General features: G+C 36.1%; 1 protein-coding gene across 4 annotated transcripts in view; it reads right to left on the bottom strand.

Annotated features, from left to right (window-relative positions):
• Positions 1-20,254, bottom strand: part of pou6f2 (POU class 6 homeobox 2) — a 125,890-nt gene that overhangs the window by 85,896 nt on the left and 19,740 nt on the right. For all 4 annotated transcript variants that reach the window (XM_079862995.1, XM_079862998.1, XM_079862996.1 and 1 more), the window contains exon 3: positions 452-549. In XM_079862995.1, the coding sequence (XP_079719121.1) occupies positions 452-549 (98 nt within the window). The remainder of the gene's footprint in view (positions 1-451; positions 550-20,254) is intronic.

The raw sequence follows: 20,254 nt of genomic DNA, 5'->3' as shown, positions 1-20,254 counted from the left end.
TGCCAATATCAGCCGATATTTCAGCCTTAGTGATAGATATCGGTCGACAAATAAGTAGTGACAAATAATTGTCACTACTTATGCTATTTCTTGTAAAAAGTAGCTTGTAACTACACTAGCTCCATTATTTTAAAAGCAGCTGAGCTACTTCTACACTACTGAAAAACATTAAGTTAGTAGCAATGCTATTTTTAGTTAGTCCGTCAGGCCAGTGTTGAGGAGTAACTTTTGAAAAATGCTAGCCAAATTTTGCAAACTCGCATTAAGTCTGGCTCCATTCTAGTATGTAACCCACTTTTCATGATCCAATCACTTGGTGATGGATAAAATCAAACCCTGTACTCATTTTATCACTCAGAAATGTCACATTTCAGATGTAAAATGGGATGCGAATGCCATTTCATGTTAATGTTAATGAAATGGTGTGAGGGGAAAAAGTGTGTGTTCTCACCTGTGGTCCTATGGGGTACGTGGGGTGAGATTGACCCATATGACCATGTTCTGTGGGACTGCTGCTGGCATCAGACTGAACTGAACCAACTCGAACACCTGAGAGAGACGGAGAGAGAGAAAAGATATACCGACTTATTTCTCCATTCTTAAAGCTGTAGTCCGTAGTTTTTCCTCTTTGTCGCCATCTCTGTTTCAAAATCTGCAATTGCAGTTATTCGCGGAATTATCAACTTTACGTGGGTTGTGCCTCGGCACGGCACAGCGTGGATGAATCCAATGTTTTTCGCGCGCCGGAGTGGATACTGTCATTCGGAATCACAGATTCTACTTTTCGGAAGTATGAACAATATAAGAATTTAACCAGAAAATGTAATCTGAACAAGTAAGTAACATCCACTTTTGTTAGACCAACTAAGGAAAAAAAAGCATTGCAGTAAATCACACTGATTAAATCTAACGATCGCTTATCATATCACGTCAAACCGAGTAAATTATACTTTGTTCTCAAATTGTTAATGATAACAACAACTGTATTGCCTGACTACATTTAATGGGTATTAGGACTACCTGTAGTTCAGTTTCCATTTCTGTGCAGTCTAATTTCTTATTGTCATACCAACAAATTAATGTTCCTTAGAACTGGTTCTCTTTGAAATACAAACACATGTATCTGTAATCAGATGCATATTTAAAACTCAAATATAATCTAATTTTTACCTTTCAAAAGCCCTTCCGATATTATCCTTGTTTTTTTAAGCATGGGCCCGGTTGCATTCACTTATTTTCTGCAGCCACTCCAAAGTCCAAAGTCTTTTTTATTTTACAACAGGTGAATCTCCAGTTGTCACTGGTGATTGTCGTTTGACTTTCTGGATCCGCCATCAAATTGATAAGTTTAATAATATCAAGTGCTGTGAGAAAAGGCTATAAATCTCCACCTCCAACATCCTCACTCAATATAGCCCACTAGCCGAGACACCTTCTTTTTATGTGTACAGATGTGACGTAATGACGCAAAGACAATCTTGAATTTTTTCCCACGGAAATCCACCAGTACCACTGGAATTAAAATATTATTTTTGGGCAAGCAAAATTCAAGTACATACACTGGCTGGTTATGTACTTGCTCAAGGACTGCAGCTTTAAAGAATAAAATCCTTTTCAATAAATTCCTCAATTTTCCCCTCCCATAACCACATATACAAACACTCAGAGACAGTATCATGCTGTGACGGCAGTGAGCCCTCAGTAGGGTGCTCTGTAACTGCTGCTGTAAAGCGTTTTACCAATAAAAGAGCCTGCACACCATGTGTTCTCTGCTAAACACCCATCAGCACTGTTACATACACTTCGCAGTGAATCCTTAATTTAGCGACCCAAACCACACATCAATTTGCATGCTTGTGTTCTGTGCTGATCTGAGATACTACACACCTGCAGTGTTATTGTAATATAATTGAGATACTATTTACTAGTTTTTATCAATATTTTGGATTAGTTAAAAAAATCTTTATTTTAAATTGTAATAATATTTCACAATATTACAGTTTTTACTGTATTGTTGAACAAATAAATGCAGCCTTGGTCAGCATAAAGGTCCTTTCACACGAAGAACGATAACTATAAAGATAACTATAACAGCGTTCACACCAGCAGATGATATTGTTCTGATTATTCTAAGCGCGTGCTTGTCTGTGTTGTTGAATGCTCGAACATGTTTCAGCAAGATGGATTCTGATTGGCTGTCAATGTTTTTATCATTCATCTGCTGGATAAAATCATTCTGAAAGTGATTCCAACGATATTGTTTCTCTCTGCCGTTATCGTTACAGCTGTGGTGTGAACTCTGCTATTATTTAATATTGAAAAAGATTTTTTAAACTATATCTTTATCGGTGTCTTTTAAGTTATCGTCTTTGGTGCGAACGGGCCTTTAAAGACTTTTATTTTTAAAAAAATTGTTGCAAATCATTCAGACCCCTAACTTTTGAACGGCAGTGTATTTTCTGTGGTAAACTGACAGAATGTTACAGATGTTGTCGATAGAGCTTAACTTGAACCTGGAACATTGGGACTCATTATGTGCAATACAGAACACTATTTCTACTGTTGAGTGCTTGAATCTGATTGGTTGACGAACGTTCTAAGGTGCGCAGTTATTTTCAGGGAAATGCACAGCTAAAGTAGTTCCAGGCAGGTCTCAATCGCATTACAGTTCCATAACACTTTGCCAATTGATTTCAGTTAATTCAAAGTCCTTATAGCCAACAACAGCAAAACAACCAAAACCCACAACGACACTGACCAAGCAAATACATATAGTAAACAATAGGATAAAAATGACAAATCATTGCATGTTTAATTCCATGTTTTTTGCCCCAAAAATATGTTTTAATATGTACGGAAAGCATATACTCTCTTTCTCCCGCTCTCTCTCCCAGTCAAATGCACACACACATATAGTACACTCACACACTCGAACAGAAGCATGTTGTCAGAGCTGCTCTGACAATTTAATCGGTAAAATAGTTTAACAACTTAAAATGAATTTCTCACTAGCAAGGTAATAACGGCGCTGTTCTTGGAGCAGATAAACATACAGTTTCGCTATTAGAGACGCTGCTGCTGAACACAGTTGAGAGACGCACAGACAGGTAATTCACACGCACTTAAAGCGTAACTCTCGCCAAAATGCAATCTAGGGTCTTTTTGTTAATCTCCCCGAGGCAAACTTTCATTTAAAAGCATAATTAGAATGAAAACGCCACTTTTAAAGGGATACTCCACTTTTTTGGAAATAGGCTCATTTTACAACTCCCCCAGAGTTAAACAGTTGGGTTTTACCGTTTTCAAATCCATTCAGCCGAACTCCGGGTCTGGCGGTACCACTTTTAGCATAGCTTAGCATAGATCATTGAATCGGAAAAGACCATTAGCATTTCTCTCAAAAAAATGACCAAAGAGTTTCGATATTTATCCTATTTAAAACTTGACTCTTCTGTAGTTACATCGTGTACTAAGACCGACGGAAAATGAAAAGTTGCGATTTTCTAGGCTGATATGGCTAGGAACTATACTCTCATTCCTGCGTAATAATCAAGAAACTTTGCTGCCGTACCATGAGTGCAGCAGGCGTAATGATATGACGCAGCGCCTGAAAATAGTCGACCCTATAGTCTACCGAGCTGGGGACTATTTTCAGGGGACTATTTTCAGAAAAATATCGAAACATCATTTTTTTGAGAGAGATGCTAATGGTCTTGTCCGATTCAATGATTTATGCTAAGCTATGCTAAAAGTGGTACCGCCAGACCCGGAGACCGGCTGAATGGATTCGAAAATGGTAAAACTCAACTGTTTAACTCTGGGGGAGTTGTAAAATGAGCCTATTTCCAAAAAAAGTGGAGTATCCCTTTAAGTTTGACCATATCGTTTTCGGTCAAATTGCCTTTTGAATGGGAGTGCTTGGGGCACGACTATGATAGCATCAAAATCACTATTTTTAAAACACTAAGCGGAATAACTGTTGAATTATTAGAAATAATAATTATTAGAAATAATAACACGGCTTTGCAGTGTGACCGCATTACCACCTTGGGTGTGCATTATTTATCTAAAATTCAATTGCCTGAGGTCAATTATTCCTTACCTATATTTATTTAGCACACCATACCTCTTATTTACATTCCCTTGCATTTGTATATAACATGATATCTGTGCATACATATATGGTCTATTGTCTATTTTTTATATTTTATATATATTGTACTTTATTATTCACTTTATTCTATTTTATTCTATTGTTACAGAGAAATGTCCAGAATTATAAATGAAACTGGTATATACACGTAAATAGAAATAGACATAATTATGTAGAATAAAAAAAATAAATATATATATATATGTGTGTGTATATATATGTGTGTGTGTGTGTGTGTGTGTGTGTGTGTGTGTGTGTGTGTGTGTGTGTATGACCCAAACTATGTAGGGTGGTCAAACTTTTTTATTATCTGTCTTGTCACTGTCATTCAGTCTGTACAGTAGAAGCTTCTGTCACTAAGACACATTCCTTGTATGTGTAATCATGCTAAAAACATAAATAAAGCTCTTTCTGATTCTGATTCCAACCTTTTTTGGAAGACAATATTTAATCTTTTTTATTATTATTATTTATCTACATCCATTTGGTAGATCCTCTTTCAGCAATGTTAAATAGTCGACATGAGGCTAGTTCATCACACTGACTTGAATAAAGCATCATTCAAATATGTTATCATGTATAATTAACACATAGAGATCATGCCATGCCATGCCAAGTCTATTTAACCAGTCAGGAAAGGATCAGGCATGGTCTTGGGTGGTATAGCTAGCTAATAATAGATATATGGCTATAGCTAGTCATCTATTTTTGTGGTACACTGCCTTTGGCTCATGGTCAGGGCTGGAGTCTACTCAAATCCAACATATTGCTTTTTCTACTTATATGTAGTATGCTTTTTCCCTTTCTTTCCTTCTCTCAAAAGCTGTACCATGAAACACAGAGTAGATTAAAACTAATACTGACTAAGCTAGCTTGCTGTAACTTGTGTCATTACTACATTTTTGTCTGTTCCTACACTTCCATGCGGTTCTTGTACATTTAATAACTAGGAGCAGGCAGGCAGTGATGGCCAAAGAAAAACAAAGCAACTGATTTTAAATGGTTCTTCACTTATAGAGGCTTTTCTGAGAATCACCATGGTAACATACCCTCATTATTCCAGAGATCACTGGAGGGTAAAAACCTGTCTCCCAGGCCCTAATCTTACACACACACACACACACACACTGGTCAAACCTAATAAAAGAGTTTGTAATCAAGCGACCCAGCACACTTATGAAGAACATCTGCTGATGACCGCTCACCTGAGGAACGCTTAACCCCACTATTGTTTGGTTAGCGGTCAGCCGTTCTGATGTGTGCTTTTATCTACACCACAAGATTATGATTAGTTAGTTCTGGTTTCCTCAGAATTCCTGCCAAAACATAAATCTTGCCTGCGAGGAAAATTGAGCCAGAGAAGTAAAGTCAATAATAAATGTGTCATAACTCAAAAATGAAATCATATAGTTTGGACTGTTTCTGAGACAGTAACAGTGTTCTTGTGTTGAATTGTGTTTCTTGTGTTAGGCTTGATCATTGAGTACTATCATACAATTACCAAACATCCATCCATCCACCAATCAATCAATCAATCAAACACAACAGACTGAGAGATAAGATGCCTAAATATTTTTTTAAATAATTATATATAATAAATAAACTAGTATTATATATAAAATGATATACTTTTTATATAAATATTTTATAAAATATTAATTACATTCTTTTTTTTAAATCAATAGAAATCAAATGTATTTAACTGAATAAATTGTTTATCAAAAAATCACTCATATCAATATAGTTCAGTCATTTCTGTGATGTTTTATAATGACTCTATTGTTCATATTTATTTCATGCTATGTTTTCACACTAATTTATACGTACACTGCACTTAAAAAAGTTCAAGGGACTGTAAGATTTTGTTTGTTCGTTTTTTTAAAGAAGTCTCCTATGCTCACCAATGCTGTATTTATTTGATCAAAAACACTATAAAATACAGTAGAAAGAAAAAAACAGTAATACTGTGAAATAATATAATAATTTCAAATTTGAATATATGTCATTTATTCCTGTGATCACAAAGCTGAATTTTCAGCATCTTTACTCCAGTCTTCAGTGTCACACAATCCTTCAGAAAAATATTAAAAGATTAATAAAGCAAAAAGATGACACAAACAAAGTTTTGCATTATTACCATTGTTTTTGTAATTGTGGGATGATCACATATTATCACAGCGCTCTTTTGTCCCGTATTTGATGTTCCAGATGAGCGACAGAACTAATGATGCAGCGACGACGTGTTTGTCTCAAAGTTTGGCAAATGACAAACATCAGAGGAAAATCTCCGGTGTCAGACTCCATTATCATATGTTCACGAGTTCAATATCAAAAATGAAAAACAAAGCAGATTCCGCTTCTAATCAAAGGAATCGCTCTGCTGCATAATTGATGAGGAGCATCGCATTGACAGAGCACATGACAATATCATATATAAATAATGCTTCCGTTACGCATTGATGCTTTTGGTGTAACTTGGCGAGTTGTGAATAATATATCGCGTCTATAAGTAAAGCAGCAAAGCGTGGCCTATTGAACCGGTGTCTTTCATTGGTTGAGTGGGGAATGCTTGATCCCTTTGCAAATAATAGTAAAGTTAACACATTTTAGTTGAAGAGGGGGGGATCAATAATGAATAAATGTACAGGCCCCTCATCTCAGGGGGGTTTCGGTGTGTTTTTTTCTCCTCCCCCATGCAACAAAATTAAAAAGCCGAAGGAGGAGTGATGGGGTGTCTGGGGATTATCAACAGCGATTCACTCCCATTACCCAATCCCATTGTTCTTATGACCTGTTTATTAAAACAGCCTTCGCCTTAAGTGGATTACTCATTGAGCGCTGAGGATATCTTTTGTCTAAAGAACTGATACACACTCTAGCTGAGGAGAATTTTTCCTGGGAATTTCACTTCCCTCAACCAAACTAAATGCCATGTACTAGCAGCCAAACTGCTAGTACTAGTTATTGTTTTAGTTTAAAAGCCTGAGGGTGTTTCGATAAACTCGCAGACAAAGAAGAATACGCATGCATGCTTCTCAAGGTTGACAGACTTACAGCACCACAGAAACCACTTATCAAACCACTGAGGACCATTATGGATACTCAGCCTCGCTCACTAATTTATAAAGTTATTGATAATTGAGCGTATTTTGAAACATTCGCCCATCCTCTCACAGAGCGGGCGATGGGCACCAACAAGCCAGGTTTCTCTGAGCTGGTCAGACAGTGTCTCATTTGTAATCTCCTCTGTGTAGCCCTATCTATAGGTTAAACACAACAGAGACCCAGAGCAACAGCAAGAGGGGGAAAACCTCACCTAGTGAGTCTAGATGTGCCCGTTCTGATAAAGTGGCTAAGACACCAAGAGGTCAGAGTTCAACTGTTTTTTCTTCTTTATAAAACCTTCCTCAAAACAGGGGTGAGACAATGATCTCTGAATAGTTTTATGAAGTTATATAGACTGCATATATATATATATATTGTTTCAATGGCTGCCATATTTTATAAGCAGGGTGATAAGGAGTGCCTTAACTCTTAATTATTTAACTCAAAATGTAACAACCTTATGTTTATGCTTTACAAGCTCTGATAATGGCAATACTATCAATAATTTGTGCAGATGTAATGGATATAATTTAATATTAAAAATTAAAAATAAGAAATAAGATGTGAGATATTGCATAAAATGGCAATTATGAGAAAAAATGGGGTGCGTTTCCCATACAACGATTTAACTCCTACCAGTCAAGTCACCTTTATTTATATAGCTCTTTTTACAGTACAGATTGTTTCAAAGCAGCTTTACAGTGATAACAGGAAAATAATGCAACAAAGTTTGTTTCTGCTGTACAGCAGATCTAGAGAAACTAACCAACTAGTCACGACTGTTTCCCAAAAATAGTAAGGACATGGTTGCACCTCTATCGTTGGAACCACATTGGTTCAATAATATAGGACTGTTGTTAATGACGTCACGCGCAGGTGGAAGAGTAATACTTCTGCTAATGCATCTTTTCGAGATCTCAGAGATGCTGTTGTAATGAACATGGCGCCTAATGACTGCTTCACTCGTTTTGTTCCATGGCATTTTGCTTTATATGATGTTTTATTTATCGAGGTTTCCCTCATACTTCATACTTCACAGTTCCCTTGTGCATTTTACACACAAAAATTGAAATACAGAATGTTCTGAATGTTAGCTTGCTTATTGTTGCCAAGAGCATTATCTATTTAAATCTACGTCATTTAACTACGCTTCTAACCACAGCTCAAGAGCTCGCAAGTTTGCGATGCTGTTTGCAAACTTTCATTGGAATTATGGTTTTTGGAAACACCAAATCGTTGAGCTATGTTGGTAACGACAGAACTTGCGACTATAGTTGGATAACAATGGTTTCGGGAAACGCATCCCAGCTTGTTAAAGCTGGCATCACACATCAGCGTTTCCAGGTCCAAACTCTCAAAAGCAAAAACCAACAGTGCTAATATACTTGTGGTATGCTGTAGTACTACTGAAATCTTCTTTTCTCCATATCGAAATCTCAGGTTGGCCAGACAGTGATTGGACTTTTATGAATCATTCAAATACTTGTGTCCAGGACACAGAGAGACCTGAAACTGTAGTGTACACCATGCATTTTTAAAAAACGTAACTTAAAGATGTGCTGTTCATGAAAAGTGCTCATAAATGGCTGTTGAGATAGTATTCTCAGTAGAGACTTGGACCCAGAAACAGTATTCGATACGTCACGACTTGATATAAGATTGTTTCAAAAGTACAAAAGAACAGAATTTATTTGAAAAGGACTTTTTTCTGTAACATTATAAATGTCTTTACTGTCAATTGAATGCATCCTCGCTGAATAAAAGCATATTCATTCATTTAATAATTAATCAAATGAATTAAACGCCTTCAATTCCACTGATCTTTTGAGTGGTAAATATCCATTGAGGTTGAACGGGCACAGGTCAATGCCAGGAACCAAAATGGCATTAATTGATCTCATCTATGTTACATTTCAGTGCCGAGTGAACACCCCCCACCACCCCGCCAAGGACAGCGCATGCAAAATTACAAAAGCCAATGTGTTTGTTGTCATCTCGTTTAGTGCCAAATAGCTTGCAGATAGCAACACTAAATCGACGCGGCTGAATTAAACAGTCATTGTCGAGGGCTCGGTTAGAGGTTGGCATTTGCCCCCGCAGACATTTATGAATCAATTTTTCCTTCCATAAAAGAGGGGCTTAAACTCTTTCAAAGGAAATACATTATGTCATAACGTCAGTGATGGCGAGAGATGCTCTTTCAGGCTATTCAGAATCGACAGCCCTCCAAACCCGATCTTAAACAACCCACACTTTGTGATCTTTCGTCTATTTATCATCTCATTCACTATCACGCGGTTAAACCAATTTGAATTACAAAGCGCACTGTAAGCGTCCCACTTGCTTTTGTGCCATCTAAAAGGCATGATGAACTGAAACAGGCCATAAATGTGTTGCGTTATCACAAAACAGAGTGCATGATATTATCTGAATTATCTATTGATCCAACCAATCCAACTGAAAGATGTTTAGTGATGTATTGATCTTCCCCATTGGGATCTAAAATATGACTGAGATTGAAGCCACTGTAAATACAAATCATTAAGTCTGATGCAGTGACCTCTTTGAAACACATTAAACTGTATTGGCACAAAGCTTATGATTTGATTCATAATTTTGCTTAGGGCACATAACACACTTTAATTTTTAAGCACCGCTGATGTATTGTTGACCACAGGATCAATCAAAGTTAAAACCCATGGAAGACAATAGATTGCATTTGTGCTACAGAGAGTTTAAAGTTTAAAGCCCTGGCCACATGACTGACAGGTCACATTTAACACAATTGTAAATCCTGTCAATAATCAACCAATTGTGTTCAAATTGTTGGGTTATTGATTTTGTTAATGTGGCATTTGAAACCAGGAAAATAGACACAGGCAATGTTTGGAATAGAGTACTTGTCTACTGCATATGGCACTGAACACACAGAATGGAATACTGCACATATTATTATTTTTTTTTAGTATTATGTAATGATAAAAATGTCAAACAGAAGTGATAAACTGTAGTGGTTTACTTGAGGGTAATCCATGTATATTTATAAAATGTGGGATGGAATTTTGAATATAGTTGTATCAGCCAAAATTGGAAATATTAAATTGTGCACGCTTATATCTGTTATTTTTACATTAAAATTACTTTTACAGTAATCTTCACTTAAAATTAAATTTTATAAACAACTATTTTTTTTTATAAATTTGATAATTAAAATATGTAACATTGCTAAATGTAATCTTTAGCAAATCTCACAGATTTTTTTTATTTTTCATACTATACATTATAATGTTGTGACGCATACATTCACGTAGCATTTTAGTGTTTTATTTTTAATGTATTTAGATTTATTTATTAAAATTATATAGAATTTCAATATAAGCCATTTATCGTTTATCGATATATTTATCAGCCACTTCACTGAAATAAATATCAGCCAGAATTTGAATAATAAAAAAAACACACATATGGAAGTTCGACTCAAGTGCACTACATTGTGGGATACATTATTTCATTGTTCTATGTTATGTATACTGCATATTTTGACAGACGTAGCCTATCCAGGGAATCCATGTATACTGAGGATTTGTACACTATAGCCATTATACATACTTTATGCTGCAAAAACAATATCAGTATAGTTTTCTGAACATGGCAGTGTGACGAAATGATATAGAGAAGTCAGGGATGAATAAAATTCAAAGTAGACATTGACAGATATAATGTGATAAATATACTGTATAAGCATGTCCTCTTAATGGACATGCAGCGAAATCCTAACCTATTTCTACAATATATAAATGTATCTGGTGTCAATAAATAGCACTAATTTGGTTCATCTAAAGCCCCATAAATCTGAATGACACAGCTTCACCGCTTCTTAATCTAAACCTCCTTGTGGACAGAAGAACAAACAAAAAAAACGCACTAAACTCTCAATGAAACAGGAAGGCGTTCTTTCAACAAAAGCTCAATAAGAGGAAGCTTTCAATGCCCAACAGCAGAACAATTTGTTCAGAACTGCATTAGTTATAGAAAATATAAAAACATGAGGATGAATCAATGTATCCGAGAACCATAGAGGGGGAGAAACCGAGGTGAAGACAAAAATAGAGAAAAGGGAGAAAAGAAGAAAACCGAATTAAAGCAAGGGGCAGAAGAAAGGGCATTTATTTTATTAAAAGAGTGATAGAAACTCAAAGAATCCATCTGTAAGAAAGGACGGATAAAAAAAGGCAAAGAAAAAAAAAAAAGGACAGGGTGTTGATTTTGCGTGATCTGAAGATTAACACACAAACGGCCACATCTGTTGAAGAAGCCTTTCCTCTCTCTCATCCTCAGGCAATGTCAACTCGATTACCGCAGGGTTGAAAGAGACAAAGATCCATCCACATGACTCCTCATCCTTTTAGGCCCATCTGCAAAGCCAGGATGTGAGGCCAACCCTGCCTGAAGAAAATCAAACCCTTTTAGAGCGAAGACAGAAAAATGCCAGGGTCGCCATGCTTTTCACTGACGCCGAGCTCTTCCTAAATTACCTTAAGCATATTTGTGGCAAATAGGATTCCGCCTTCTGACCTCCAACATTGTCCGTCTTCGGCGTAAGGTCTCTCCTTATTTCGTCGTTTTTGTGAGGCATCTCTCTAAGTGCATCCTGTTCTCTTTATCTACACGTGTTCTGTTCGGCTCTCATGTGGCGGTTTAACACTCTCGCTCTGACTTTTTGTGAATAAGAATATTAATAGCTATTAGCTCACAATCGGGGGAAAGAAAATGAGGGACATATTTTTCATTATTTTTTAACTCGTCAGAGTAGAATCCTGTAAACGTCTTTGTACTTGGAAGTAAAAGCTCATTCATCTTGTATTCTCGGGCGTAGTCTGTATACTTGCAGCACGTTTGCTTGTCTTTGTCGTGTAAAAGTCACAGCTTGCAGACTAGGAACAAAACCTTAAATAATGGTAATAATAAAAATGACATAATTTGTTTGGTATTCTCCTTCTTATTACAGTCCAATTCTATGTTTTCCACATTGTTCCTTTTAAAAATGGGCAATTTTCTGCTTGCAACCTTAAAATGTCTGTATCCCCATACTACTTATTTCGGTAAAAATATTAGTTTCCACGTTTGTCATTTCTTGCAAGCGTGTCATTTCTGTCATTGTTTATAGCGTTTACATAGAAATGCAAGTGGGGGTTTATAGGAGCCTGTGGGGGTGACAACAAGAACTCTGTGGATGGTGTTAGCAAGACGCCAGATGCAGACATGTCAAGGCCAGCACATCGCCCACTGACCCTACGGCTGTATAGCCACACTAGTGTCCATTCCTCCCTCTAACACAGACATCTTTCAAAGGCGTCTACATACAAATACGAGTCAAATAAAATCTACCTTTTAGTACAGTATGTACACTACCATTCAAAAGATTTTTTTCTTTTATTTATTTAGCAAGGATGCATTCAATTGATCAAAAGTGACAGTAAGGACACAATTATATATTACAAAAAAATTATATTTCAAATAAATGCTGTTCTTTTGAACTTTATATTCATTAAAGAATCCTGAAAAAACGTATCACGGTTTTCACAAAAAAAAAAATATTAAGCAGCACAACTGTTTTCAATATTTAAAGGATCATGTGACACAGTAATGATGCTAAAAATTCAGCTTTGCCATCACAGAAATAAAATATATTTTTGAATATAATCAAATAGAAAACTTTCATTTGAAATCAATAATATTTCACAACATAACTTTTTTTACTGTATTTATGTAGCCACTGTGGCTAGTGGCTACTATTTGACATCGATACCATAGGGAAAATCTGCCATATAGATATTTTGGTAACACTAAGGTTCATTAGTTGACATAACTAACAATGAGCAATACATTTGTTACTGTATTTATTAATACTTTGTTAATGTTAGTTATTAAAAATACAGCTGTTCATTATTTGTTCATGTTAGTTCACAGTGCATTAACTAATGTTAACAAATACAATCTTTGATTTTAATAACGTATTAGTAAATGTTGAAATTAATATTAACTAAGATTAATAAATGCTGAAGAAGTATTGTTCATTCTTAGTTCATGTTAACTAAGGTAGTTAAAAGTCAGCAGGAACGAGTAAATTATGCGTTACATTAAAGTTACATGCCACTGTTCTGTTTACCCTAAGGGGGTTATCGCTGCGTTCCTTCCACTTATCCATGCTAAGCTGCATGTATGGGTGGGAGTTCTTGCCCAAAACAGAACTATTCTGCCAATCCAAAATGTATGCTAATTGACATTGTCGATCATCTTTGACAATAGTGGTCCTGACAGAAATATCTTAATTTGTGTTCAATGGAAGAAAGAAAGTCATACAGGTTTAGAATGACATGAGGGTGATGACCGAAGTTTAATTTTTGGGTTACTATACCTTGAAAATCTTGCTCACCATTTACTTTCATAGTATGGAAAAGAGCAGCGTGAACATCCTACTAAGCACCTCCTTTTGTGTTCTACAGAAAGTAAGTCATAGAGGTTTTGAAAGACATTAGGGTTAATAATTTTCATTTCTGGGTGAACTACTCCTTCCACTAAAATACACAAGAAGGTAAGGCAGTGTGGGGTTTTGAATGGAACATCTAAATAAATGTATTGATGTTCAGCAAGATCCTGAAAAAAACAATACTGTAAACCTCAATTGCCTGTTAGTCTCACACTTCCTCCTCTCGTATTCATTTCCGCATCTACCCAATGAGTCTCTCATCTCATTCCTCATCTCATCCTAAGCAGTCATCTCGTTCTCTCCCAGGTCACTCGGCAGCATCAATAGACATCATCATAAACACAAGCAATCGGAGCGCGAGTGTGGCGAATCTCTCCAACTCCCCCTACGCAAGGTCACCCTCCAACCTGTCTTAGCACAAAATGAAGGTTGCAGGGAAAGTCTGGAGCTTTGAAGCTCTAGAACTCCATCATGTTAGAAGAGCGGCACCCTCAGTTTCTGTTCCACATATTTAAATATGACAGGAAGGATGCCTTGAAAAAAAAAATCACATTATAACTTCTGTGGATTACCGGACGGAAACACTAGCATTCCTCTACCCCCTCATATATACGCAGTCACTCCTGGCTCTCATCTCCTCAATCTTTGGTTTCAAAGGGATGGTATAAGGCAGAAGGACAGGGGGTTATGCATTAGTACTGGTCAGTGCTCAAAGAGACTCCATCATAAATAATAAAGGGTCTGTGAAGGACATCCAGACTCTAGTTACCGGCTACGCACTGCGCTTCGCATTGTACCAGACAAACACAAGATTGTCATTTTTCATCCAACGATGACCACCCTCTCTACCCGTATGATTAGCTTACGGCTTCAATTATCCCACGCGATGGAAGCAACATACATTTCGGGAATGTTTGTGAGGGAACATTCGTCCAGACTCGCTGTACTGTTTGTGTCATTCTTTTTACATTCAGAATAATAAAGCATAGCATATGGAATAAGCATATCATTCTTTTTCTTTGAATCATTTCTAGACTGATTGTTTTTTTTAGTCAGAAGGGAAAAACTGTATATCACCCAGATGAAAGATGAATTAGGACTATTTCCCAGTCTGAGGTCAGTAACATTTTAACAAAATAATAATACTTTAATTCAGCAATGATGCATTCAATTAATCAAAAGTGACGTAATGTTACAAAAGATTTCTATTTGAAAGAATACCTTAAATAATCCTTAAAAAAAATCTGGTTTCCACTATTTAGCAGCACAACTGTTTTCAAGATTGATAATAATAGGAAATTTTTCTTGAGCAAATCAGCATATTATAATGATTTCTGAATGATCATGTGACACTGAAGACTGGAGTAATGATGCTGAAAATTTAGCATTGCCATCACAAGAATAATTTACATTTTGAAATATTGTAACAGAAAAAACTTCTTTAAATAGTTTTTACTGTATTTTTATCAAATAAATGTTGCATTGGTGAGCATACTTTCTTGAAAAAAAAAAAATCTTCATACATATATATATATCTTAACAACTCCAAACTTTTGAACAGTAGCATACATGCTGGTTTGAGCTAGGTTCAGTACTGGTTCCAATGCCATTGAACCGGCATATCCAATATCAACCTTGTCAACCAACATGTTCTTTCATGGTCTCTGATCAAGGATCAATAACAAGAAGCTTGTTGCAAATGTTCTTTTTCTAAAGAAAAAAACTTTTTTTGTAATATTGAAAAAAATGTGAAGGAAGAAATTGCTAGGAAAATGTTCAATTTAATTACAAAAATTCATCATTCTTAACTGTGTAACAAAAAAAAAAAAAGTGAAATCTTAAAAAGTTAAGAAGCCTATAGTACTGACACCAGCATACCATAATCTCACACTGGGAGCCAGCATCCAAAACACATCTCTGATGTGAAAGAAAATAAGGGAAAGGGAATAATTCCAGCTCATAATACTTTATGTGACCATGTTTTGCGTTATAGACTATGAAATATAAACAACGCCCAAAAATTAAATTTAACTAGACACAGAAGCTCCACAAGATGCTGAGAGGCAGTTTGGAGATTAACTTTGAGCACGACACAAGAAACATTCACTTCAATCAGCAAATACTTGTGGAACAACCCAAAATATCTTCAATAACAGCCCTCTGTCCAATTGAGCAGAAAATCCCTTCCTCCATCCTTTACAAACTTTAGATGGAAGTGCCAATTAATTTCCACAGTCCTCGCTGACCTTACCAGCAATGTTTCTAAAACAAAAGCGGACCCAGGACCGATCCTGCCCAACCCCTGCTCTCCCCCCCCAGAATAGCATCTTATCTGTAGCCGCTGGCGGTACAGACGCATTAGCGAGTGGATTACACATGCTTGGTAGGCATGCATTAGGGAGATGGGGGCAGATCCCAGCTCAAAGCAGCCAACTAAAGGCCCAAGCCTGCCCTATAATGAGATCTAACTCCTGAGGAGAGGCACTCGGGGCTAGTGCGTTCTATTTAAAAAGGACCAGCCTCATTTAAAAGACTGTGTCTGTGTCACTTTATTACTTAACCTGAGCGAGGCACATCAAGGCCCTTTTGCATTAGCACCGAACCCCCTCCTCACTATTTTAAGCTAAGCTGATTACACAAACATAATGTGTGTGTGTTTTTTTTTATTTGGGAGGCCTTAGAGGGAGTATAAGAGGCTAATGTCTATGTGCACACACATATATGTGTACAAACGAGGCCGAAAAAAGGACTAGGACAAGCTACTAATGTGTTTTGCTTGTGGCTATCAATTAAAATACACTAATTTATGGCTCCAGGTTGACTTTTAGACACTCAGCGTTACTTTTAAATGACGATGGGTTGTCAAAAAACATCACCTCAGCTTAAAGTACAATTTCCCGACTCAAAATGTTGCGCGTTCCAGTTGAATGGTACGTTCTTCACTTAAAGAACACTGCATTGAGTCATAAACCTTCTCCCCCTTCTCTTGTCTACAACAGATACATTTTCCTCTCAAACTCCCCCTCAATTACACAAATCAATACACATTTCTTTTATCTTTTCGTGCCTTTTTTCCCCTCCCATTCTCCCCGCTGAAGGTGACCCCTGGGCTGGAACGTGTCCTCCATTTCGGCGGAATCGGTATAAGTGCTGGCCATTTGGCGTGGACGTTAAGTGTATGAAATGAGTGGCCCTGTCTCTCTCTGGTCCTCTCCTCATGACAGGCTGATGATAGAAGCGTCACATCCTGGGCCCGAATAAAATGCAAACTGACAAGAGACAAGGCTTTGGTGGCTGAATATAATGCCGGATTGTGCCTCCGAGTGCCTTATTATCTTGTCTTGGGATGCTGGAGAGGAGGCGGGTCTCTTAGAAAAGAGTAGACAGCCACTGTACACACACACACACACAACCCATCTCACAAGTAAGAGCGAAAAAACAGGAGTTTGGCCTCCTAACCACTGCTTTTGCAGCTAATGTACCTTACAATAAATAGGGACGGGGTTGTTGTGGATGTTTGCGTGTGATAGCTGGAGTGAAACCTGGAGAAATTAGCTTTTTTAAAAGCGGGGGAGGTCGAAAAACATTGGGAGTTGAAAGTGAGAGGGAGATGAAGGAGAAAGATGTTATTCTGGAGTCGACGGCCTTAAATATAGCCATAATCCCATTCCAAACGACACAAAAGGGGTTTAAAGTGGACTGTATAAACACACGGATGAGAATTAATCTGCTTCTTTTATCATAAAACACCACCTGAGCAGGCCAGATGAATCGGTCAACGATTTTAAAACGCAAAAAGAGCTGGATCATAAAACATTTTAGAACCATTTTTCTCTTTTTTTGTACTTGTTTTTGAGTGGACAATGTTTTAACAAAAAATGCCGTCATTTAAAAGTACCTGTTTTATATATACCTGTACCTGTCAAACCAAAAATTATTCAGACACCAGATATTAGGGCTGCACAATATATCGAAATTATCGAAATATCGCAAATGTATGTATCGTGATATGCATATCAAAAGACAACAAAAGACAAAGAGAAAATCACTCACTGCTCTTGGCTGAATAACTTTTGTAGCTTTAATAAGAATCAGTATATATTTAATTCATACAGTGAAAACTAAGCAGTGTTTTATTTTTACATTTGATTATTCAGTTTCTGTTGTTAAATAACCCTAATGTAGGATAACCTGAAACCCTAAACCCCGTGGTTTACACTGATGTTAAAATAACACTTCTTATGCTACAGTAAAACACTGCTGTTCACTTTCAGAAGTTGTAGGGATGTTTTCTTGTCACAAAAAGATTGTGAAACACGCATGTAGGTTAAATAATTGAAAATTTATTTTAACGATAATTTAAGTTTATTTTACACACTTTAAGCATTATCGTATCACGTATCGATATCATTTGATATCCAGATATAATTTTTGATATTTTTTTACTAGTGGGTGCAGGACACTATAGTTAATTTATGTAAGTGAGGATATCAAAATAAAGTAAACTGTGACATATTACACCCAAAAATTCTTCATACAGTGGACTACCAGTAAAATCTATAAAGATTTGGGACCAAAAATTATTCAGACACTTTGACCTGAGCATGTTTTGCTTAAGTGTTTTTTCTTTAATTGCTAATGCGACCTTTTTACACCACAGACTGAACAAAATTAAGCTTTGCTTTAATTGGTTGACCTAAATTGGTATTATCTAATTGTGTACTTAAATTTAACAGCTGACCGCTATTCAACCTAACTCATTTGTGAGACAGTCTAACAGAAGGATGGCCAAAACAAGTGAATTATCAACTGATTTGATAACTCTGAGTTATTGGCATAACCATTTTTGAAACTATAGCGAATAAACTGTGATAATGTGAAAAATGATGAAGGTAAATTTGGGTTTGACTGTATATATAAAACACATTTCTTTTATCATCACCTCTTAGTAGTGTAAAATAAAACACAATTCCATTTATTTCCATAAAAGTCAAAGCATTTGTTCAATCATCTATTTCACTCTCTCTATTGTACTCACAACAAACTCCCACCATGCTTGCATTGGGAGCTTCGGTGAAGTTAACATCTTGATAAAACCCACAGAATGTTCCCATCATATTCTCCATCTTTTCTCTCTGCGGCCCTTTATACTCCTGTAGAATGCCCCCCCCACACCCCACCCCCACCTCCACCTCTCAACATTTTAAAGAAAATGTCAAGGCCAGTCTTTTATCGGCCGTCACACGTATGTGTTTGTGTGGAAATTAGACTGCACATTTGTCCATACATGCACAAGTGAATCTTTGATGTGGCCTTTCATGCTGAATTTTTCATTGAAAAACATCTAGGCGGCATTCTTGTTATCACCTACACTCAATCGGTGTTGAAAATCAGCCAAGGAAAGGTATGAAAATAAGCTATTTAATTTCCTAATTCTTTTGGTCTGATCTTTTTAAACAGACAATGCAAAAGTTCACTCAATGCCGCTGTGCTCGGGCGTATCAATTGAGTTGTTAGACATATGTATTTCACTTCTATGACCTTTAAACAAACAGAACCTCCTCAGAGGTCAGCAGTGGATGATTTAATCTAACAATGTCTAGCAAAAGAAAATAAATCACTTCAGCATGAATTGGCATATGGAGAAAAATACAGCCTCTTGAAATGATCAATATGAAGCTTTAAAAATTGAGATCCATCCAGCATGTAGATGCAGATAATGTAGATCCACCAGCGTGTGACTTCAAATCAAGCTTAGTGTATTTTTTTATTTCATACCACACAACATGGTTAAATTATTATTATTAATATAAATATAAATATTGTATATATATATATATATATATATATATATATAATTTTTTTTTTGTATTTATTTTTTTTCATTTATTATTTTTTTTTTTTTCAGGGGTGTAACGATAAACAAACATGACGGTTTTGAAGTCACGGTTCGGTACGGGCTATTTATTTTTAGATATAATAATCAACACTCAAATAAAATAAAATAAAACATGTAAATTGCACATAGGGCAGGTTTTGCATTAACTTCTAAATCTAATTATAAAGTTAATTTCTACTCCAATTCCTTTTTTGAAATATAATCATTTACACAGTGGCTGTCATAATATGACAAATTTATTTAAACGTACATTAAATAATCAAGATGTTAGTAACAGGTTAAGTAAATATTATGAATAGGCTAATAAAGTGCATATACGAAATGCTCCTCTCTAGAGTTCATTTCTCAGTCGAACTAACATGCTGTTCAACACTAAATGCCTGAGGTAAATGTAATGCTACGTGAGGAATTATTCTCAACCTGTTTTATTGATATCTTTCTTCAGTTGAAACACTGGTTGAGAGATGTAAAAATATTAGGCCTGAGCAACGATTAATTGCATCCAAAATAAAAGTTTGTGTTGACATAATATACTGTATGTGTGTGTACTGTGTATAATTATTTAGTAAATATAAATACACACACATGCATTTATATATTTAAGAAA

Source organism: Squalius cephalus (assembly GCF_949319135.1).
Source record: "Squalius cephalus genome assembly, chromosome: 25".
In the NCBI taxonomy this organism is placed as follows: Eukaryota; Metazoa; Chordata; class Actinopteri; order Cypriniformes; family Leuciscidae; genus Squalius; species Squalius cephalus.
Note: the sequence above shows the minus strand (reverse complement) of the source record. Positions and strands in the feature narration are given on the sequence as shown.